Source organism: Lagopus leucura, unplaced genomic scaffold (assembly GCF_019238085.1).
Source record: "Lagopus leucura isolate 7727_CA_CO unplaced genomic scaffold, USGS_WTPT01 Super-Scaffold_100037, whole genome shotgun sequence".
NCBI classification, from domain to species: domain Eukaryota; kingdom Metazoa; phylum Chordata; class Aves; order Galliformes; family Phasianidae; genus Lagopus; species Lagopus leucura.
In genome coordinates, this window is record NW_024962286.1 from 4,285,574 (window position 1) to 4,309,126 (window position 23,553).

Genomic DNA, 23,553 nt, shown 5'->3' on the forward strand with positions numbered 1-23,553 from the left:
TTCGGCATCAACCGCGGCTCGACCCCGGCGGGCGGCGGCGACGCGGAGCAGGGCGGGACGGGGCTGACCCTGCCGCCAGGCCCGGGTGGTGGCGGCGGGCCAGCGGGCGGCGGAGGGGCGGGGGATCGCAGCACGCCCAAGGACAAATGGAGCAACTTCGACCCCACGGGCCTGGAGCGGGCGGCCAAGGCGGCGAGGGAGCTGGACGCGTCCCGTGCGTGAAGGATCGGGGCCGGGAGCGTCAGACGGGGCTTGATGTCTCGAAGCTGCAGCCTCCAGGGCGCGGGGGGAGCGGAAGGGTGGGCCCCGAGGGCTCAGCTCCAGCGGGTGGGTTCGTGCCGGAAGGAGTCGCTCCGCGATGTTAACAGCCCCTTCCCTCTATCCGTCGCAGGCCATGCAAAGGATGCACTCAGCCTGGCCCAGATGCAAGAGCAGACCCTGCAGCTGGAGCAGCAAACCAAGCTGAAGGTACATCAGGGTGTGTGGTACTGCTGAGTGGGCAGCCCAGTACCAGCAGCTGCCAGGACTGAATTGTAGCCATATTTCCCAGCAGTCTGCCCTGGGCACTGTGTTCTTGTCAGCTGTCATTTAACTTTAGCAAGAGGTCAATACTTGCCTTTGAAAGAGAAGTATGTAGGTTGCCGTGAAGGTAATGCCTTCTGTTTATTTCCATGGAGACTGCAAGAGATACAGAGATCATGATAACACCATTTGATAGAGCAGACTCTTAGCTACAAAGCACTAGTTTTCATCATAACCATTACTGTTACAATCAGAAAGATTAACGTTGGAAAGGCAATACAGGAGTTGAAATAGCAAAAAGGACTAACACAATTGGGAGTGTGTTACAAAGGGGAAGTGCTCACCCATCTCTGAAGACCTAGGCTTGCAAGGAAACTCCACAAGAGAGGATCTCCAACCAGAGATCCTTCCCCATGCCAGTCAGCCCTTAAATGAGGTCTCAGAGAGGTGCAGCCAGGCTCCACCCCTACTGATCACACAGCTGAATTGCCTTCACCTGTGCTCCCAGGGCTGACCTGGTCCTTTCCCCAGGTGCTCAATCAGTGCTTCATGCCCTGACTCAACAGTTCCCATACAACCCCCATTAGCTCTGTGTTTTCACTAGAGCTTGCATGCTGTGCTCATCAAAATCTGCACCACTGGTGTTGACCCACTGTCATCACTGCTGGAACGAACCACCTCACTGTGCTCACATGCACTGGTTGGTCACCAAGTGTCAGTGAATGTCATTTGTTCCTCATGGAGGAATTCAGTGTCACATTGTTGCTTCATACACACTTCCATGTCAGGCTGCCTCTCTGCTGCCATCTGACAAAATGTACCAGAATGATGGTGACAAGTTTCAGCCCCTGCTGCCCTATGACCAACATGGTAAAACTGGAGGTGTTACTTTCAGGGCAGCCCCTGTGATTCTGGAAGGTGAGGTGCAGATAATGTCTCTGCCATAGGTGGCTTTGTAACCCCTTCACTATTGCCACCATTTTTAGGGAGTTACAAGGGTTGTATGCAGGGAAGTGTGAAATGATTACAAATGCATTGTTTGGAACATAACTGCCACAGTCTTTTCTCCGTAGGGTTGTGCATTGAGCTCATTTGTGGTTATCATTGTATGATTATCTCACTATAGGAGTATGAAGCTGCCATAGAACAACTGAAGAACGAGCAGATACGGGTACAAGCAGAAGAGAGACGAAAAACACTCAGTGAGGAAACAAAACAGCATCAAGCAGTAAGGGAATGAGGGGAAGCCCACTGTTGGAAGCCCTTATCTCTGTCCTCCTGCATGGGGAAGGAAACAATGCACTGATTGTTTTTGGTGGTGTGGGCAGCAATGCATGCTGAGCCTGTCTTCTACCCTGCCTGTGTGATGTTAAGCTTAATTTGTAGTTGTGTTTACTGATGACACTTTAGCACGAGTCAATGCATTGGCAATAATAGTGAAATCAGGGACATGCAAGCTAGCTTCTGTTCTAACAGCTCACATGGTGAACAGGGAAGCAAGGGGCTGATGAATTCTAATCACTTATATATATTGAGAAAGTAGCTAAAACCACTGGATAGGCACGTGTTTCTTGTCCCTCTAAGGTGTGGACTTTGAACAGGGCTGGCTCAGGAAGCAGGCTCCACTTCTGTGCCTCAGTCAGCTTCTAAATTCCTGCAGTTCACAGGGCATCACTGGAAGTCAAAGCTAACTTTGTGATTTGCTTCTGATGTGCCATGCTTCGAAGAACAGTTGTTGAGATAACTGGTGTCTCTCTATCTGGAATGGAAAATAATATCAGCTGTTGTGTAGAGTCCTTATGGGTGGATTGGGACTCCCAGACCACTTTCTGTTGAGTTCACCTGGTGTGGGTTTATTTGTCAGTTGCCGTGGAGAACTGACAGATTAGTGAGGAACAAGAAAATGAATTGGAAACACCACTCATCTGACAGTCAGTGTATCTTGCCATTTCTGTTGCCTGCAATTGCTGGTCCAGGTACTTTGTTTTAGAACATGAAAGCATGTTTATCCCAGTAAAGCAAGTCTCTTTTTGAGCCAGAGTACACTTGGTCTTCATTTTGATGTCAGTGATACCTTAAAATGAGGTTGGGCATGGTAAGACTTCTCAGCATAGATGAGATTTTGGAGAGAGCTGAGGATATTTTTTCCTCTATTCATTTTTCAGATCCTGGATTGATTGGTTTGCGTTGTTTGTGCTTTGTTGTTTCTTTTTCCCCTTCATGGACCCAATCTTGTTGCTGTTGGTTCTTTTTTCTCTTAAGTGCTTAATCTTTATATTGTGAATGCTCCTTTCTTTTATTATTTTGTTTTGTCTCATGCAGAGAGCCCAATACCAGGACAAGTTGGCACGGCAGCGCTATGACGAACAGATGAGACAGCAGGTGTGGTTGTTTCTCTAACAGCTGGAAACTGTAGTAGTTTCTCTTAGGTTCTGGCCAGACATCAAATGGAAGGTCAGGAATTAGGACTGGGTGGCCAATTGTGTGGGATTATCAGTATGAATCTGATAAATGGAGAGAGGAAGAATGCACTTCAACCTAGTGGACCAGCTTCTTGATAACAATTTATCAACTTAAGTTTACACAAATACCTACTTGACTGATTCTTAAACTTAAATGCATCTCCTGCTGTCATCTCTGCCTCCAGCAACTTGCTAATGAAGAGAATCTGAGGAAGCAGGAAGAATCTGTACAGAAGCAAGAAGCCATGAGGCGTGGTAAGTTAGAATTCTTCCTTAGCTCTTAAGGTGTGCAGGCAGATCAGTCTCTGTACTCATCTTTGACTCCTTCAGGTTGGTTGGTGCTCTTTTAGGGACGTATTGGCAAACAATGTAAGCCCAGTAGCACTGGAGCTACCAATTGCTTGCAAGATCAGTTTCAGAAGTGATTGAACTACTAAATGGCTGCTCTGTGGGACTTGGATTTCTCAATAAACTACCAGCATCTCCTGATGTTGCAGTGAAAGCCTGATTCTACCCTGGAGCAACCTAAGATACAACCGATTTTGAGGAGGAAAAGAGAAACAAAATAGCTAACGTAAAGAGTGGTTGAAACAACATCACCTAACCTCTACTTACTTGTTGCTGTAGAAAGTACAAGCTCAATCATGATCTTTTCGTGTGACACTGGCTTTGTTTCTTTTCACTGTTACGGAGTTACCAGAATCAGTGGGTTGGTAGAGCACCGGCAGGACTATGAGGCAGCTTGTAGGTAACCAAATAGGATCAGAGTGTTGTTTTGCTTGCTGCACATATCTGGACTGCCGGTCTGTCTGCTCCTTGCTGCCATCTGGTGTAGTATTGTGGCAACAATTCAGCATAGCTCAATTCTGAGCCTTGCGGGAGCTGTGGCTGTCAGGGCAGTCAGTCTGTCCAGCATCCAGGTGTCCAGGCTGCTAGCAAAGATCTGGATGGTCCAGCCACGATTTTGTGCAGTGTCACAGAAGATTGAAGCTGGTGGCTGTGCTCATCTCATGGGTTGTTCTTAGGTTTCTCATTCATCCTCCAGCCACGTGAATGTTAATGCTTCTGTAGCAGTTCTGCATCCCAGATCACCCCCTCTGGGACAACGTCTTGAGCCAGCCTGAAAGATTGACCTCTCTTTTCTTTACAGCCACAGTAGAGCGCGAGATGGAGCTGCGGCATAAGAACGAAATGCTGCGTGTTGAAGCAGAGGCAAGAGCCCGTGCCAAGGCTGAGAGGGAGAATGCAGACATCATCCGGGAGCAGATCCGCTTAAAAGCTGCAGAGCATCGCCAGACAGTGCTGGAGTCCCTCAAGTATGTGAAGCCAAGACAAGGACGTGGGCTGCCTTACTTCTCGTGCACATTTCCTTTGCCTCGTAGGAAACCTTTGCTGTTGATCCCTCTGAGGAATATGATGAGTTGCTTTGGACGCTTTTGTACATGGAATAATAGGGATTATATGGAAGAGAACCTTTTTCAGCTGTTTGTCTTTGTGCTTTGGAGTCTGAGTGTGAACCAGAAAGAGTATTTATAGAGCTGTGAGTCTCACACAGTTTTCCTAACAGATGATTTCAAGCCATATTTATTAAAACTGAGGCTCAGTTACTCTGAAAACTCAAAGCTCTCTCAGTTTCTGGATATATACCATAAAAATATAAAGGGAGGGCATTTAAAAATGAGTTTTGACTGGTTCTAAAGGAGATAGTTATAGAATATGAAGCTGTGTTGTAAATTATTTCAGTCCAGCATTCAGAATTCTTCTGCCTATCTTGATGTTTCTTCACCATAGGACAGCAGGGATGCTCTTTGGGGAAGGATTCCGTGCCTTTGTGACAGACTGGGATAAGGTCACAGCCACGGTAAGATTGTGACACATCTAGACAAAAAGCCTGGCAAAGCTCTTGTTTTATATTGGGCTGCCAAGGTTCTTAAAATGGCATCAGAGCAGCTCATAGCTGAAATGCATTTTGGATCTGTACGCATGCTTTCATTATCAAATGTGCCTATTCAGGATGGACAGGCTGGAAACCTGGAGAGTACTTCTAGACCCATTACATGTGCTAAATAAGTTGATTAAAGACATCCCAGCATCTTCTTGCAGGACAGAAGATCATGGCAGTTACTTCCTGTTTGACGTAATGTCATTTCTCACTGCAAAACTGTGCAGCACTGAGGTATTTTTAGTAGCATGGCTCGTTAAAATGGACAATTTGCTTTAAATCAGTGGCAACCATCTGCTGCACCAGGCAGTTCTATATACAGAGGCTGGCACAAAAGGCACTTTGTCCAAGCGTGCTGGGAAATGGATGCTTTCAGTGCATCCTTTTGTCATCTGCAAGCTGTACCTGGAGTGCTTGCAGTATCTGGAGCCCTTTGAAGATGACTGCTTTTAGCTGTATGTTCTCTTGACCCAGATACCAGTTTCTTGCATTGTGGTCATTTTTGCTTCTGATCAGCTCTTGTCTTGGGAAATTGGGACTTCTTTTTCTTTATATATAAATAAATCTAAGAGTACAAATATTTTTGGAAAAGAGGTAACACAGCCAGAACTCTTACATTTTGGGTTGCTTTGAAAAATGCTGTAATGCTGACTATGAGGCAAGATGTTGGTAGCTATTTTTGAGTTCCTCTAAATTAACCCTGCCAGGATACCTTCTGCTGCTAAAAATGTGGAGCTTCTTGTGTTCTAAATCCCTGCAAACTGGGAGTAACCAGGTACAGAGATCTTACTCTTTGCCCCTTGAACCTGCTGTTCTGAACTCCTCCATCCAAAGCAAAGGTGATGTCACACACTTAAGCAGAGTAGAACTGAACAGGTGGCACCTTGTGGTTTATTGAATTATGCCCTTCTTGTCATCCTTGAGGTTCTTGACATTGATCTGTACTTGTTGCAGAAACTTTTAAAACAATTGAAGCTTGCTCTTTTGTCTACCTGGGCTTGCTCTTATAGGAATGTCCTTAGCATTGTCAGTGCAGCTCCTTGTCTCCTCTGATAACTAGCTAGGGTGAGAAAAGCTGCCTGCAGGGCTGCTTGCTTTAATGTGAGCCAACTGAGTGCTGAGCAGCAACCAGGAATCACAGAGAGCAAGCCAGAGGCTTTCTGCTTTGCTGACAAATTAATGGCAATGTCTCATGTTCTGGGGTTTGTAAACAACCTCTTCTCTCACTGTAGTGCAGTGGTGTCAATTCCCACAGTAGTTTTAGTGTTGAAATGCCTCAAGTACCCGTTCTTTTGCATTGTGTCTGACATTATTGTCCTCCTACACCAGGTGCACCCTTGCCCATTCCTTTCTTGCTCCCTGCTCTGTAGTGGGAGGTTTTGGCCTCTACTGTCACTGAAACACTTATTAGCTTTGTCTCCTGTTCAAGAAGAGCTCTAGTAAGCGTTTCTGTGACATGTTTCCCAAGGTCATCTTTGCCTTCACTTGCTCATGCTCCTGTTGCAGTGCTTTCTTGAAAGGATATACACTTCTGATGGTTATCTGTGGTGAACGATGCCACTTTTCCAGTGGCATGTCTTGACTCATTTGGTGATTTACATTGACCCCATGCCCTCATTAGGGGAGGCGAGTAAATAAACTGGAATCTCTGTATCTCTTAAAATTCCAAATGCTTTTTCTAATCCTCATCCCCTTTTCTTTCCAGGTGGCAGGCCTAACCCTGCTGGCTGTGGGAGTTTACTCTGCCAAGAATGCCACTGCAGTAGCAGGACGCTACATAGAAGCACGTTTGGGTAAACCTTCTCTGGTGAGAGAGACCTCACGCATTACTGTGCTGGAGGCACTGAAGCACCCTATCAAGGTAGAGTGTGGCTCTGTCTTTGTCTTGCTCTCAGCTATGAGGATGCAGAACTCCTTTTCCAGCTCTGTGTCAGGCAAGGATCTGCCTGTGAATAAATGTACTAATAGAGGCTGTGTGGGTGAGCTGATCTCATTGTCTTAATATATTAAGTTTGTGGTTTCTGAGCTTTGGAAGCTGTGGCCAATTTCTACATGTCAGTGATTGAATTCTTCCTTTCTAGGTTGGTAAGCGTCTCACCAGTAAGGCTCAGGATGCCCTTGAAGGAGTTGTTCTCAGTGTGAGTACTGTGTTCTGCTGTCTTATTTGTTGAGGGATGACTTCTGAATCTAAATAGGGAAAGCTGTTTCCTTACATGCGCTTCAAATGATGTAATTCTAGTAATTCTAGCACCTGCAGAGCATTGAGACTACATATAAGCTCTGATGCTTCACTTGCACAGGTTAACATTTCTGTTACCCTTCTTTCTCCTCTGAACAGAGCATAGTTCAGTGCTTGCTTGGCTGCAGTTTTTCTCTGCAGTCAGCATGCTAATATTCAGAGTTCCACTTATCTCATGTACGAAATACTACTGAACTTATGGTTGCTGCACTGCTTCCTGGCTTAAGGAAGGACTGTCCACAGTCAAGTGGACAGAACTAGGAATTGAGTAAATCCTGAATACTGAGGAAACAGCTCAGCTCCAAAGCAATAAGTAGCTGAAGTGAAGGCTTACAAGCTTGAGACTGTGGAAATGCTGCTGCTGGTCCCTGAAGCTGATCAATGCTGGTCTCTTGGTTCTTTCTAATCCTTACACATAACTCTTCTCTTACAGCCCCAATTAGAAGCACGTGTGAGAGATATTGCCATAGCAACAAGAAATACAAAAAAGAACAAAAGCCTATACAGGAATATTCTGATGTATGGCCCTCCTGGCACTGGAAAGACACTTTTTGCCAAGGTAAAGCCCTGCCAGCATTCTGACTGCCTGTGTGTTGCAAAGTGTTCCAGAAACTGCAGGCCTTAAGTATCCTCTCTAGTCTGAAACCCATTGTTTAAACTTCGGGTTTTTGCATGTCTATTGGTAAGGGAGGAGAGAGCATCCACCTGCAGCAGCTCTGAATTAACACAGTCACTTGGGTTCTAAGCTAAGCTTAGGCAGAAGAACTTCCACCTGAAAAAGGCAGTTGGCAACTGTGACTTGGGAAATTACAACACCAGCCTTCTGTCTTATTTCCACTTCTGTTAATTCCATGCACTTGTCCAAATAGGGTCTTTTTTGCTGTCACTTACTAATCCCCAAGTGAAAGAGAAAGAAAAGTATGGCTTTATTTTGTACATGCTCTACAGGGGTGGTTTGCAAGCAGGCTTGTGTAGCAATTGGACAAATCAGTGCAGTGGGAAGAATGTTACAACAAAGGTGTGATGATGGAAGGGCCAGCACAATAGAAAGCTGCTATAAAGGAAGGGAAGATCGCTCACCTGTATCAGAAGATTCCAGGTTCATAGGGGAAAGCTTCACCAAGGAGGGATCTCCAGAAAGAAATCCTTTCCCACTGGCAGTCAGCTCTTAAATGAGGTCTCAGAGAGGTGCAGTCAGGCTCCACTCCTGATCACACAGCTGAATTGCCTTCACCTGAGCTCCCAGGGCTGACAGGGTCCTTTCCCCAAGTGCTCAATCAATGCTTCATGCCCTGACTCAACAGTTCCCATACAGCTTGAATTGGGATTTCAGTTTTTTGGCTTGTTCTCTGCTTGTCCAGTACACGTGAGGTTCCCTATGGTTGTTCAGCAGCAGCAGATTTGACATGCTGATGCAAGATGAGTTTTGTGCCTCTGTCAATACAATAAATGTGTAGTCCAGTTGTGTTTGCTGCCAGTTCTGATTGTATGCCAGCTAGTTTGGATTTCTGAATCCCATAGGGAAGGGCACGACTTGGAAGTGACAACAACAGTGTAAGGAGAAGGGAGAAAAGAGCTGAATATTGGGCAGTGGAGAAAGGGGAAGAAGCATTTAATACTTCTCCAATATGATGGGAGCTCCAAGGGGGTGGTGGTAGCTATAAATAATTGGGATGGATCAGAAGGAAGATGATGTAAGAGTGAGGATAGGACTGAGTACCTGTACATATGCTCTGGAGAGGACAAAATGCTGCATTGAAAAGCAGATTGCTTTCTGAGCTGTGACTTCTGTGCTTACATTAATGGCAGCAACTGTGCAGTTTGCTGTCCCTGCTTTCCAGAAAGGCAACCTGTCATAGCATGGTGGCCTTCTGACTACTGCAAAACAAAGCCATGTGGATCTGTGGTGTTAAGTATTTATGCTACATGACAGGGTTCTTCAGGCAGATGTAAACACACTTGGATGTAATAGCTGTCAAAGCTCCCAGCTTCATTGGACTGATGCAGAACATTGAACATTAGCAGCAGGAACCGGGTGGTTTTAATGGGCAGAGTGTAGCTCTTTTTTCCTGCCTCCTGCTGAGCAGCACATAATTGGTTGGGTTCAGCTGAGTGTGTTTTGCTGGAGCTGATGCTTATCTACGTGGCTTGACTTGTTCATTTTAACCTTCAGATGACTTTCCTTTACTCAGCAGAAGCAAATAGCCAGCTCTGGGTCAGCTAATGGAGTGTTAGCTCAGGCTGCTGCCTGTCCCCGTGGCTCAGTTGGTGGCTGCTACGTGAGCTGCTTTCTGAAATGGAGGGTAGAGATCTTTCCATCCCTTGGCTTCCTATCCCAGCCCAGTCTGTTATTTCAGACACAGGTGGCTGTGGCCTTATTCACCACTGAGATATTGTAGTGAGATGGAATGGAATTTGAAGCTAGGAGCTTATCAGCCATTTTAATAGTTGGGGCTGAAGCAGGGGGGGATTTCTTGAGGCTGTGATGACGTGGCAGCCTAACCAGAGTTGGGTCAATGTGAGCCAAAGACTCCTAAAAAGTTCTGGGTGAACTTCAATTATATCTGCTCAACCTTCCTTGATGGACAGCCTCATAGTTTGTTACCCATTCACAGAGAATTGGTATATTTATATTTTACCTGCAACTCAGGGGAGACATTTCCAGCACACTGCAGGAGCTCCATCAAAGCCCTTTGCTCTGTGGCCACGAGCTGTGGCAGGCTGATCCGGGATGGCCTTGCAGTGAAAGAGGTTTCTTAACTCTCTTTTTGTTCCCTTCCAGAAATTAGCTGTGCACTCAGGCATGGATTACGCCATCATGACGGGTGGTGATGTTGCCCCTATGGGGCGGGAAGGAGTGACTGCCATACATAAGCTCTTTGATTGGGCAAACACCAGTAGGAGAGGGTAAGTAGAGCTTCCTCTGACTCCTAAGTGTGGTTTCTTGCTCAAAGAAACTCACTGCAGTGATGTAGTTCAGACTGCTGTGTGAGTGATGCTCTTGCATAGATGAGGCAGCGCTGAGCAAGAACACCATCCTCTAAAGCTTGCCTAGATTGAGTGCATTTTGCATTTTTTGCATTTTTCTTGCCTTACAGTATTCTAAAAAGCTCCACTCTTTGATTTCTTAAGAGTGTGTAGTCAATTTGTACTGGTGAAAATAGATTTTTGCAGTCCAAATGCAGCTGAGGAGCATCTTTGTCCAGCCAGGATATTAAAGCCCAATGGAGAACTTGTAGGGAATGCCCACTGATTTTTGTGTTATATTTTGATTGCAGGTTTTCTGTAGACAAACACGACAAATTGATGATTTATGTGTACCCTGATTGCTTTAGATGGACACTATCTTGCAGTGTCTGTTTCAATCCTTGCTGCATTTGTCATCTAAATGTTTCTATTTCCCCCTCGTAAAACAAACCTGCAGAGTAATGACCTGAGGATCTAAACTCTTTACATTCCTCTCAACCTGCTGGATGCTTCCACCATAGAGTTCTCTTTCAGAGCTCTGGCTGCCTCTGAATTTATTCTGTCCTGGTTAAAAACTTCTGTCTGATAAGAACTTCATACGCTTCAGATCAGTGTCTTAAAAAAGTGATGGGCAAAGGTTAGCTGTGTCCATACTTGAGTGTTCTAAGCTTGAGTAATATGCAAACATCTAAGCAGACTTTATTCTGGATATCCAACAGTTTTAACTGCTTGCAAGTTCTGTGTTGCCTTTATTGGCCAAAACCAGGAAATGCTTCTCTGCAGAGATTGTAGTTGAGAAAGTTTTCAGAAAAACTGGAGTTGAATGTGAGAATGAGATGTTAAGAGGCCCTAAAACCTCTTGGACAAATGCTATGAAAGAGAGAAAGAAGCTGGACAAGAAAGCAATAGAAGCTGTGGCAGCTTTATGAGCAGCCTGGTTCTGTTATTGATAAACATCTTTATACACTCAGTCCCTTGGGAAGAGCACTGCCCTTGGGTTATAAGTGAATTTATTTTCCTGAATTATTCATTGACTTTATTAATTCACTTCTCCACAGGTAGTAAAACCATTCCATTATTGCCAGTGTGGTTTGGAAAGGGAAACCAACAAAACAGCAAAGCAGTGTGCAGGGGAGGGCTCTGGCTTCAGGTTTTGAATGGGATAAGGAAGGAGCCACCATCAGCTCAGCTCCTGGGATGCTGAAACGCCTTGCAGCCTCACACATTTCTCTGGATAGGAGTGAATGCTAAAATAAGCACTCTCCAATACCTGGGGAGCAGGTCTAGATTTCACATGTCTGCTCAGACTTGACAGGAACGCAGCAGCACTGCTAGATATACAGCTGGTCACTGCTGTGGGTGTCTGGAAGGAAGCAAGACAGGGGAATCTTGGAGCTTTGTGAGCCTCACTTACCTGTCCCTATTACTGTGTAGTGCTTTCTTTTTGCAGCCTCTTGCTATTCGTGGATGAAGCAGATGCATTTCTGCGGAAGAGAGCCACAGTAAGTGCTTTCTCTCTGGTCATTATCTGTGCACACTGCAGTTAGCCAGCCTGCAGCCTACTTGTTTAACGTGATTAGCCAGCTTAAACAGGCAAAAGATTAAAACTGGAAGGTGCTGTGCTGCTCAATTAAGCGATGCAGAGATGAGAAATGAGCCTTTTGCAGCTCAACGATGTGAGCATCTCAAAGCTGACCTGAGAATTCTTCCCTGCAAAAAGCCTTTGCAGATGGCTGGGAGAATCCTTGACGAAAACAAAGCTCATGTTGTCAATAATGCTGCTTAAACTGTGACCTGTCTGAAGTCCCAAGCAGCTGATCTTCCTTTGGGTTTTATCTTTGCAGGAGAAAATCAGTGAAGATCTCAGAGCAACGTTGAATGCATTCCTGCACAGAACAGGGCAGCACAGCAACAAGTACGTATGTGCTGGTTTCTAACCTGACTTATTGCTGATTTGGGCAATAAAGCATCCCACAGCTATAAACAGGAGTTCACTGGTATCCTTTTCACCCACATGTCAAAGGGAAGGTCTGAATATCAGGTTGTGTATCCATTCTTTATCTATAATGTTTTTCTGCAGGGTCTTGAGGAGAATTCCTGTCAATAGAGAGAAGCAGATTTGTGCCAGTGTGGCTCTTGGGCCATCTAAGTTATCTGCACAAATGACAGCAAAGAACACAACCCCCTGTGGGCTTGGATTTAAATAGACCACAAGAACATCAGTGTTTCAATAGCTGTGGTTAAAAGCCCATTTCAAATCACAACGCACTGCTAAGCTGCTAACATCAATTATGGCATTAAAGTGCAGTTGGCACTGGGAAGACACAACATTCCAGAGCAAAAGAAAGGACTTCTGTCTCCAAAACAATGTGACCTGGAAGCTGGCACAGCTGTACCACGGGGCAGAAGTTGGTTTAACCCACTGCCTTTACACTGCATTACCATTGTGAGGGCCTCTGATTGAGCACACATTAGGCCTGATAGCAGGAATCTCAGTCTTGATTGAGGAAAACAAAGCAAATCCTGCCAGCTGCTGCAGGAGAATGACCTTGCCATACACAAACCCAACAGGAGCATGCTCTCCTTACTCTCGTGCTGGGATGAGTCCATTCAGGGCTCAGACAGGGAGGTCTGTGGGGGGTGCTAAATGTTGCTAAATGTTTGATATGCACAACTCGAGGGTGATTGTGGGTAAAACAATAAGTTAGGCTTATATGGCAAAGACAGCCTGAGAAGGGCTGATGTTCAGTCTATATACTGCAGGATGTCACTTGAGATGCAGTTACAAAGCTGTTTCTAAGGCATGTCAGGTGATGAAGGGCCTTCGACCAAAGCAGTTCCTGAGGTCCAAATTGGATTTAATTTAGTTTTCTATGGCTCTTTTCAGTCTTTTCTTGTTTCACACTTCCAGGTTTATGCTTGTTTTAGCAAGCAACCAGCCCGAGCAGTTTGACTGGGCTATCAATGACCGAATAGATGAAATGGTGAACTTTGATCTGCCCCAACTAGAAGAGCGAGAGCGGCTCGTGAGGATGTATTTTGATAGGCATGTCCTGAAGCCAGCCACAGAGGGTAAACAGTGAGTATCCCTGCAGGATTCTCCTTGTTGCTGTTGTCCTCAGCAGTAGTGGAGCTGCTCCCTTCTCCAAAATGAAGAAAAATCTGATGCTCCCCTTCAGGAGTGCAGTTGTCGATAGCAAGTTGCTTCATACAAACTTCCCTCTGCCTTGACCCCTCTTCTCACGTGGATGCACATAAAGCAATCCTTGTGCTTCTGCTTTTAGGCGTTTGAAGCTGGCCCAGTTTGACTATGGCAAAAAGTGCTCAGAGATTGCCAGGCTGACAGAGGGCATGTCTGGCCGAGAGATCTCCCAGCTTGCTGTGGCATGGCAGGTAGGTGGGATTTCACTGGGCTTCCTGCTTCTTTCTCCCTTTCTATAAGGCTTATTGATTATTTTTTTGATGGAGTCTCAGATCTTGGAAAGTGTCATCATGCCCTGGTAGCAATACCAGAACACTAGTAGCTCTATAGTGGGTGTCAGTGTCTGTGTAACTCCTTGTCTCATTAAATAGGAAGAGCTCTTGGAATCACCAGTGGGGAAACCCCCTATTGAATTAAAGCAAAGCAAGTTCCTTAAGAACAAGTGTGGCCAAACCATGCTGGCTGTTGCTCATGTTCCAGCTCAAGAGGCTTAGCAGAAGAGATGCCTGATGCTGCCTGTAGGTACGCCAGCATCAGGACACTGAAGCATGCTTCCACCTTGCTTCAATCTGAATGTATTTTTAGTACAATTTGGGTGATTGAAGGAACGATGCTAACTGGAAAATAGAGCTGGAAATTCTGCCTACTTCTTATTTCTATATAGGCACCGTGCCTACATGCATTTCTGGCAGTGTTAATCCTGCCTCCTATTCCTGCCTTTCTGCTATCCTTTCCATTATGCTGCTACACCTCTTTGTATGGCTGTGCTGTGAACTGGGTCAGAGAGCTGAAAGAGATTAAAAATAGCTTGGCAGGGCGAGCTGAGTGCAGCCACACTGTTGTCTTGGCACATCTGAGGTCAGGGTGTGCAGGGGCTGTCTGGCAGGAGAAATAGATAAAGGGCAAAAAGAGCCAAGAAAAAAGGGAAAATGAGGCATCTCTTACAGTTGCTTTTCATCTTGGGAACACCTTACAGAGCTGATAAACAGCAGATGTTGTGAGCCTGCTGCTCTTCAGAAGTTCCTCAAAGCTGCCTTGAAACAGCTTCCAGTGCTCTTTCAGATAGGCTCATCAGGACAGCTGCTGAGATGCAGCGTGCCTCGGGTCTCTGCCTAATAAATAGATTCAATTGACCCATTCTGGGAAGATTACAGCACAAAGCCCTGGTGAAAACTGCTTTGCTGGTGCTGGAGCACAGAGCTAGGTGGGAGCGTTTTGTTTGCCTTTTGTTTTCAGCTATTTCCTACAGTGACCTGATGCGACTTGGAGCTAATCCTCCAAGTGTAGGCTTAATTGCAATATGCCTGTCGCTTAATTCACCTCGCATTTCTGTGTATGTTTTCCTTAATTAGTTTTTTCCTCCAACAGTCATTTGCAGTGTTGCTGTCTGGAAGCGTTCTGTCTCTACAGGTGTCTCAGAGCAGAGCCTTAACCCGAGTCTGGGCAGCAGAGCTGAGAGACACTGCGTCAGCCTTCATCTGCATTGAAGTGCTGTTCAGTTTCACAGGGGCTGTCCTGCCATCACCTCCAGCTGACTGGGGCATGCTGCCTGCAGTCCTTCAGCCTTAACTTCTGTGCAGTGAAACCCAGAAAGCAGCAGGTAGTTGTAGGAAAGGTGTGATAGAATTTTGAGGTGCTGGGACATACCTCATAGACTCTTACCTCAGCTCTATCCAGCCTGCTTGGGCTCATGGGCAAAACCAAACCCAGAGGTGGTTTGGGGGAAGGTCAGGTTCTGAAGTAGTTGGGGATAAACCATCACAGCAGTCAGCTCTTCCCAAGAGCAGCCCAGAACGACAGCAGAAAGCTGCTCTGCAGCCCCACGGCCTTGCAGCATTTCCCACAAAGGTGCTTTTGCCATTATTGCCATGAAGGTAAATGTCTTAGTTAAGCAAGAGAGCCTGAGCAGCAGCTGCAGCTTCCATAGATTGGAGTTCCTCTGGCATGCCATCTGAATGAAGGTATGCTTTAATGCTCTCTCACTTTGTTCTGAATGTTCCAAACAGGAAAAATAAGGTGCAGCAAAGCAGGGGGTGAGTGCTGACACTGAAAAGAATACTGTTGTTTGTGGCAGAGCTGATGGTCTGCATGCTGGAAATCCATTTTAATCTCTTCTGCCAAAGACTTTGCCTTCTCTTTTGTCCTTGCTCTTTTCCACTCCCTGTACCTAATCCTTGATGAATGCAGTATGGATTAGATGCATTTACACACTACAGAGTTCCCTTTGAATCTGTTACAGTAATGTGCAGGCTTCCTAGTTTTGCATCCTGACCTTAAACCCACCGATAAGCTTTAGATAAAGCATCAGCACAGAAGCCCTCCACTTTTCCAAGCCTTAATTATAAGAATAGAGGTATCTTGCCCATTTTATTTTTCAGCAGGCTGCTTTCATCAGAACTGTGATTCAAAGGCACCAAGGCCAAGTGGAAACACACTTGGATTTGGGCTGCAATGAAGCACTGGGTCGTTCAGGCTGTGTTTGTCATCTGTGCTCCATCTTTCTCCTTGCGCCAACACACGTTGTTTTGGGTTAGAGTTACAAAACACAAATAATTGGCTTAAAACGGGTTAAAATCTGTCCAGGCAGGAGTCAGAGGTATGAATACAAATGAGCACAGCACCATCTCAGTGTATGCAACTCCTCCCAGAAGGGACAGCTGCTTCCCCCATTTGCTTTCTTGACAACAAGGGCCTGAGGCTTCCTATAAATAGAAAGTCATTGAGAAAATCAACAGAGCATGAACTGCACAGCTTTGCAGGAGTTTCCACTGTCGGATTGAGGGGCTGTGCAGAGGCAGGGAGGGAGGAGGGGGATGGGGGCAGAGGTTTGGGGTGAGGAGCTGGCTGTGTCAGGCTGCCTTAGTGGCATTGCTGTACCAGGAATGTGTTATGGGAGCACTGGCACAGGAAGCCAGCAGATATAGAAGTCTGCAGCTCAGGGTTGCGTTGTTACCTTGGAGATAAGATGCTCAGCTCGCAGTGCCAGCAGCCTCCCCTTCCTTCTGGGCTGCAGCTGTATGCTGCATTGCATTGCTGGGCTCCCACATTCCTTGTGTGCAGACCAGCAGGACAACCCCATTGGCACAGTTGCAGGAGAGTGGCACATATGGCTTTTACCCTCACAGCCACTGGAGGATTAGGTAAGGGAAAGCCTCCTGGGGCACGTAGCAATTGGACACAGCAGTATGATGGAAAAAGGTGTTTCCCCAAAGGTATAATGACAGAAGGATCAGCACGATAGAAAAGTACTGTCAAGGAAAGGTAGAAAATTGCTTACCTGTATCAGAAGATTCCAGGTCTGCAGGGGAAAGCCCCACCAAGGAGAGATCTCCAACCAGAGCTCCTTCCCCAGTGAAAGTCAGCCCTTAAATGAGGTCTCAGAGAGGTGCAGCCAGGCTCCACCCCTTCTGATCACAGCACTGAACTGCCTTCACCTGTGCTCCCAGGGCTGACCCAGTCCTTTCCCCTGGTGCTCCATCACTGCTTCAGGCTGTGACTCAAACAATTCCCACGCAGGACATGAGGATGGGATGGGACTTGTTGCAACACAGCAGCGATATGGGGTGATTCCAGATGGAAAACCAGAGGGTCACACATCACACACCATTTTAGAGATGCCTCATTGCCCGTGTTCACCCTGACACTGCTCTTAGTCCTCCCTTGTAACCATTTAAAATCATTTCCATTGCCTTGGACGGAGATGCTCCGTCACCATATGCACCTTTTCCTCTCTACCTTATTGGCTTCACGTGTGCCTTTCCTCTGCCTTTGCCTCCCCAGGCTGCTGCTTATGCGTCAGAGGACGGCGTTCTGACCGAGGCCATGATCGATGCTCGGGTCGCTGATGCTGTGCAGCAGCACAGGCAGAAGATGGAGTGGCTGAAAGCAGAGGGCACAGAAGCGAGCAAAGAAGGTGTCAGAACTCCACTGTTCCCCAAAGGAACACCGGTGTGAGAAGTACCTGCAGACCAGTGTGGATGAGGATGTGGGCAGAGGAGAAGAATGGGGAGTGTCTTTTGGGGCAGATTTTTGGTGGAATCATGTGAGAAATGTGCCCCTTGGTGCAAGGGAAAGGGGAGGGAGTGCTGCCTCAGTCTGCCTTTCATTTCGGGTTTTAAGGATGCAATGGAAATAGGAAAAATGGTTGAAATAAGGCAGAAATAATGCTATTAAAGGACTCCCTTGCTCAAACATTGGTGGCTGTGTCAGTCTGTGTAACCTGTCCTGTTAGAGAGGGCCAACTCCAAACCTTTTCAGCCATTTGACACTGTTTTGGGATGTCCTGGTGACCCAGCTCTGCAAGACCCCTTGGGCTGTCCAAACCTTCTCCTCCCATCTATATAAATCCATCAGGTTTACATTCCACTGGAGGCATTTCCAACTTTTTTCCCCACGTCCTGCCCAGGGTGTGACTCCTCCCTGCTTGCATCTCTGCACGGCATCACTGCTCTCCTGTTGTCACACATGGAGGGCTCTGGCACACAGGTGGCAGCGATGGGACTCTGGCTCCTGACTGCTGCCATGGAGCTGCTCTCACTCTGCATGTCTTTCACTTCATTTCTGCAACAGCAGAGAGATGTTCTGTCATCAGATCGTGAAGAGAAGCCTGTCTTGATCAGACGACATTTGGTCTGTCTGTGTGCAGGTCGGAAAACCTTGTGGTTTCTTTGCCCTGAGTTTGAACTGGATTTGAACTCTGTGCTTTGCTCTGAGTCCCCTCCTGTAACTACACAGCACGAGCACGTTTGTCTGACCCAAATCTGTGCCCTTGAGTACCTTGCTGAGCTTCTCTCCTCCGATAGGAATTGACAGCAGCTCAGCTGTGCCCAATTCGCTGGTGGCTGCTGCCGAGTGCTGAGAGATGCACCCTGACTCGAGCCTGGGAGCACAGAGGGCAGTGGGGGCTGCAGCTGGCAGCATGGTGGGACACCAGGGATGAGCAGTGCCCCTGGCTGCTGGCTTCTCTCAGCGTGCTTCTCTTTTGCCTTCCTCTGGTTGCCAAGAGAGAGAAAGAATGGGAGGATTTGAGGAGCTGCTGCTTTGTAGGGCCGCGTGTCCTGCAGCACCACTGCGTGCCCAGGCACCGTGTCTTGTCCTTATGCTGATTGCACTTCTGCTGCTACAAACAGCCAGGAGGAGAGCCCTACCCTAAAGCCAGGCAGTGCAGTTGCTGTCTCAGCTCTTTTATTATGCAATTCCTCCTTCAGATTACACCAGGTTCCTACAGGGTTGCACAGGCACCGGTGCTGGTGCTGCTGCTGATGCACACTTTGAGCTGTGCAGGTGTTGGTTGCCCCGAGGCTTCTCTTGCATGAGTGGAGCAGAAGAGCATCCCATGCTTTGGGAGCACTGAGGAGTCGGGATGTTGCACCGTGTAAAGTGAGGAGCGGACAACTTGTTTTCCTTGGGTTCAGTCTTCCTAACCTGTTGTTTTTCTCTCTTCTCACTGCACTGGAGCAGTGCCATGGCTCTCCATTCCTCCAGCCTGAGGGCTTTCATTTTTCCCAGGCAGTGTTTTGGGAGCTGGTGAGGTCAGTTCCAGCCAATCCCAATGGAAATCCCATGGTTTGGACCCAGTCCCCTCATGCTATGCTCAGTGGCATGGCTGCAGAGAACTCGGGCACTTTGCACGCAGCCTTGGCCAGCTTGGCACAGCTGTAGCTGTAGGTTTGGATATCCTGCTTTCCTCGGGGTTGACACCATGAACTTCTCCATCCCATCTCTCCCAACAGGGTTGGGTTTTGCCATTGGCTCACGGGATGAGCATTGTCCCCATGGAGGTGGCACCCATGAGGGGATGGAGATGGAATGGCAACCCCAGGCTGAGGTTATCTCTCATCCCCTGGCACACAGTGAATTATGAGCTAATAGCACTTTATTAAAACAGTGTTTTGTATTGGAGAGCAAATCCAAGAGCAGATGGATGAGCAAGTGATCCATCACTCCCCATCGCACTGCCGCCAGCTGAACCGCCTCCCCTGCGCTCTATGTTACAGCTGGGAGGCAGATTTACAGCCTGGTCATCTATCTGTCCTCACTGCCATCCTGCCCAGCATTTACTTTGTCACCGAACTGCTGTGCTCAGCATCTCTCCACCCAACCCTGATGCAGAGGCTGGGAATGGCGTGGCCCCTCTTTCTCTCATTCCCAGCTCAGGGCTGAGCACAGCTGCCTCCCCCACCCCAATCCAGCCTTGCTCTGATCCCAGCAGCATCGCTCAGTGCAAAGAGAATGGGGGGGGGGGGGGGGGAGAAAAACCACTCAGATGCAAAACATGCAAAAAGAATATTTTACTGACAAACAGCAAAGGGTGGGCTTAGTTTCAGGAGCAGAACTGGTTACCTACTGTACAAACATATCGCTGGAAGGGAAGGAATGGCTAAATTAGGCTCGCTCGTTGACCCAAATAAAATCACAGTGTGCTTTTCCTGCTGCCTCCCCCACCACGTGCTCCGAGATGTCCCTCAGCTTGGGCACAGCAGCCCTAATGCCATCTGCACGGGCAGGTGTGTTTAATAGAAAATTGGCCATTATTGCTTTTCAACCACAGTAGGGACTGCTCTGGGCTTGGACTCGGAGCAGAGGGTAATCTCTCCCTCCGTTGTTATCAACTCAAGTTGTACCTCTCCTGTCTGATGCATGCAGAACGGGTTTGAATGCAGGAAAAAAAAAAAGGGAAGGATTAACAATCAGGGAAAGCAGCACCCTGGGCTCTGCCTTGTGTCCTCACTGCAGGGCAATCCCGGCAGGTTCCTCCTGTGCTGCACTGCCCTGCTCTCCTGTGCACTGCCCTATCGCTGGAAGACATGTCTGCTCCACCAGCGTACTTGGGGTGAATGCATTGTGGTCCAAAGGTCTTTCTCCTTCTGCTGAATGATAATGGAAGCACTTCTGGTCTTTCACCTCTAGAGATGCTCTGGGAGCTTCTGTTGGCTGTTTCTAGCTTTGAAGCTCTCCCATCATAGAAGTGGGGGTGGGAAGGGTGGCATTGGAGTGGGACTGCCCGAGGGCTCTCCTGCCTGTGCCCTCCAAGATGGTACCCAAGGTAAGTGAGGGCTCCTGCTGTTTGCTCGTGCCTCCTGCAAACCAATATACTGGCTCGTGGGCTGAAGGGAAGCTTCAGCTCCCTATCACCCTCTGCACAGCTTTGTGTTTTGCAGAATCTCTACATGGTTGAGGCTAGAGGGGACCTCTGGACCCAGCCCCTGTTCAAGCAATGCTGCCTCATCCTTCTCCCTCCAAAGAGAAGACTCCACAACCTCTGGGCAACCTGTGCCAGCACTCCAGCACCTACACCATGCACAAAGTGCTTCCTGATGCTCCATTGCCTGTGTCCCATCCCTGGCACTGCTGGGAAGAACCTGGCTCTGTCAGCTTTACTCCTTCCCTTCAGGTACTCATACAGATGGGTGAAATCCCCCTAATAGCCTTCTCTTCTCCTGGGAGATGCTCTGCTCCCTTCACCATCTCAGCAGCTCTTTAGAGTCATTTGGGACCGGATATTCTCTTCTCCCAGCTGCGTGCAACTGGAAAATGAGGTAGAGAACAGCAGTGAGAGCCACCAAGACCACCCTGCCATGGTGTGAAACTTGGGATGTGGGTCTGGGCTCCCTTCTGGGCCTCCTACAGCACATGGCCACAGTGATTCCAGATAGGAAGCAACTGGACAAGATGGCCTTCATTAGCACATGGCTCTCCTACAAAGAAGGGACGCGGTAGGAACAGAGGAGGGCTGGCACAGGCTGGGTTCAATGTGCTTCTCTTGGGGAGAACGTTTCCAGCACCAATCCCAGCTCTGGAGGATCAGCAAGCACAGTTTGCAGAGCTGTCTCTGCTCTAAAAATAAGCCCTCCTGAGGCAGCACAACGTTCCTCCACCACCAAATGCTGCAGGAACCTCCCTCAGAGCATCTGGTGGCCGAGCACTGGGACACGGAGCACACTCCCACTCCTTGTCCAGCTCTGCACCCCACATCATCTATTCTGCAGTGCCCTGACCCTGCAGTGATTGCTCCTCCATGCCACCACTGCTTTTCTCCCCACCCAGACCCTTTTCACGAGGGGCAGTCGCTGGGTTTTGGGTGGTTGTTGTTGTTGTTGTGGTCTGGTTTGGTTTTGTTGGTTGTTTCAGGGATTTTTTTTTTTTGGAGGGGAGGAGGGGAAGACTTGATCAGAGAACAACAAACAAGTCAACAGTAGTACATCTCAGACAATGAACGAGGAGAAAACACCCCCACACCCAGACAGAAGCAAAACGAACACATGCACAGGGAAAGAAGACAGAGCAACAGCAGACTTCAAACAGCCAAACAGCAGCAGCCTCGTAGGGACAGAGCAACGAGCAACTGCAGTGCTGGGAATGCCCACCCCAAGCATGGAGCAATGGGCACATCCCATAGGGTCACATCTACAGGAGCTCCCTGGGTTCAAAAGAGCCAGCTGAGCTCAGGACCATGGAGCTTTGTGTCTCTCACATTCAGGTTGGAAAAGAACCCCTAAGATCACCCAGTCCAACTGCTGAGCTTGCCTGGCATTGCCCTTGCACAGACCATGTCTCCTGGATAGTGGCCTTGCTGCGTGGAGAAGAGCTTTGCCCCTTGTTTATTAAGGATAAGAACCAATAAGGATAAGAACCCTGCTGGCTCTGTGTGTCCTGCACTGCGAGAGAGGGGCTGCTTCCCATGGCTTCAAGAGCAGAGAATTGTTCCTAGTGAATTTAATTGCTCTGAGAGTATTTTCTTTTTTGTTCCATGTTTTGACTGTGTGTAAACAAAAGTGAAGCTCACGTGGTGATTGCTGCAGCCACAGCAGATTAGAAAACCTTCTGTTCTTAAGCCATGGGGATGTGCACCATGCAGGATTGGTTTTTTGTCTTCCAGAGCCTAACAGAATCCTGAAATCCCAGTGTGGATCAGACAATCAGCTGCCACCTCACTCTGTCCAGCTGCAAGGTTCACAATTAATATTTCAAACCACAGCCGAATTTCAGAGAAGGGCAAAGCCAGTACGTTCAATTCTGAGTTGAGATCGCTGCTTTAAACCCCTTTTGTGAGAGGCACCAAGCAGAATGCTTATCTTAAAATGGGCTGTTTCTTTATTTGTTTATTTTCCCCCTTAACTTATTCCAAAGGCTCAATATTTGTCCTCATCCCAGTGAAACTTTCTGCCCTGCAAAATGTCACCCCCCTCTTCAACTCAGAGCTGAATGGTCCCCACCTGTTCTACGTTACAGCTCAATTGATGTGCCAGAAATTGCACAAGGGCAAGCAGAGCTTGGCCAGCCGCCCCCTGGCTCTGAGCCCATGGAGGTGGGCATCTTCTGTCCCTGGAGGCTGTGCCCCTATGGGCAAGCACAAAAAGGAGGCTGCAAAACCTCGTGTCTTGGAAAGGAAACGTGGCTCCCCGGATGCTAACAGGAGGCTGTGGGCATTGCAGAAGTCCCTAATGACAGACAGTCAAGCAGACAGACACAAGTACAGACTGGGCAACTATTGAGGACCTGACAGAAACTGGGACTCCAAGACAAGAGGCAGTATGGGACAGCAAAGGTAGGAACTGGGGAGAGCAGCTGTGGTTGGCCCTTGGCCTGTTTTGGGGCTCATAAATAACAGAACTGGGCCTGGGCATAGGAAGCAACCAAAAGGCGAGGTGGAGAAGCCAGGGTTGGGAGGAGAAAAGCTGGGGGTCATGGTGCCATTTTCCCTTCTCTGACATTGCAACCAATAGGAGGCCATTGACAGAGTCAAGGAACCCACAGAAAAAAAAAAAAAAACAACAGTCCTGCTACTGCTCAGCATCCTTTAGTTCTGGACTTTTTCCCACATAAACACAAGCCTGCTCACCACGAAAGAAGGAACGAAGGAGCAACGGCAGCTGCAGGGCCACCACATTCGGTTCTCAGCTCCTCCCTGGCTCACAACACAGCTCCCAGCCCAGCACATCCCTGCCCACGAGCATCGCTCCCAGCTGCTCTACGGGACATGAAGGTCTCTGGGTATGAAGTGAGGCTTCAGACGCATCATAGCAACACTGAAACCCACAGCCTAAGCTGTGCCCAGCAGAAGCAAAACCAAGAAACCCCCCACAGGAGCATCCATTGCTTTGATTTCAGCCCCTCCTGTCGCATCTGCTTTGGGAGATGAGTTTGGCTTCAGGCCAAGCCCAGCTCACTGCAGTGCAATGGATCAGGGTACGAGCCAGGTGTAACACCTCTCAGCCCC

General features: G+C 47.9%; 1 protein-coding gene and 1 long non-coding RNA gene across 2 annotated transcripts; one reads left to right on the forward strand and one right to left on the reverse strand.

Moving 5' to 3' along the window:
* Positions 1 to 106: 106 nt before the first annotated feature.
* On the forward strand, positions 107 to 17,525 carry ATAD3A (ATPase family AAA domain containing 3A). The gene is made up of 16 exons (XM_042883189.1): positions 107 to 214; positions 392 to 468; positions 1,649 to 1,750; positions 2,845 to 2,904; positions 3,170 to 3,239; positions 4,135 to 4,300; positions 4,776 to 4,845; positions 6,632 to 6,787; positions 7,008 to 7,064; positions 7,599 to 7,724; positions 9,948 to 10,072; positions 11,583 to 11,634; positions 11,977 to 12,047; positions 13,044 to 13,211; positions 13,417 to 13,525; positions 17,115 to 17,525. The coding sequence occupies exons 2-16, from the start codon at positions 424 to 426 to the stop codon at positions 17,286 to 17,288; spliced, it is 1,551 nt and encodes a 516-aa protein (XP_042739123.1). The 5' UTR covers positions 107 to 214; positions 392 to 423; the 3' UTR covers positions 17,289 to 17,525.
* On the reverse strand, positions 15,080 to 16,665 carry LOC122186472. Its single transcript, XR_006181134.1, has 2 exons — positions 16,612 to 16,665; positions 15,080 to 16,036 (listed from the first exon to the last, which is right to left on the reverse strand). It is a non-coding gene; the product is annotated as an uncharacterized LOC122186472 (long non-coding RNA).
* Positions 17,526 to 23,553: the final 6,028 nt, after the last annotated feature.

Bases quoted from the DNA above. Each gene is read 5' to 3' on its own strand.
- ATAD3A (XM_042883189.1), top strand. From the start codon at position 424: ATGCAAGAGCAGACCCTGCAGCTGGAGCAGCAAACCAAGCTGAAG. The intron at 7,065-7,598 runs GTGAGTACTGTG...CTTCTCTTACAG, and splicing joins TTGAAGGAGTTGTTCTCAGT to CCCCAATTAGAAGCACGTGT. The intron at 13,212-13,416 runs GTGAGTATCCCT...TTCTGCTTTTAG, and splicing joins CCAGCCACAGAGGGTAAACA to GCGTTTGAAGCTGGCCCAGT.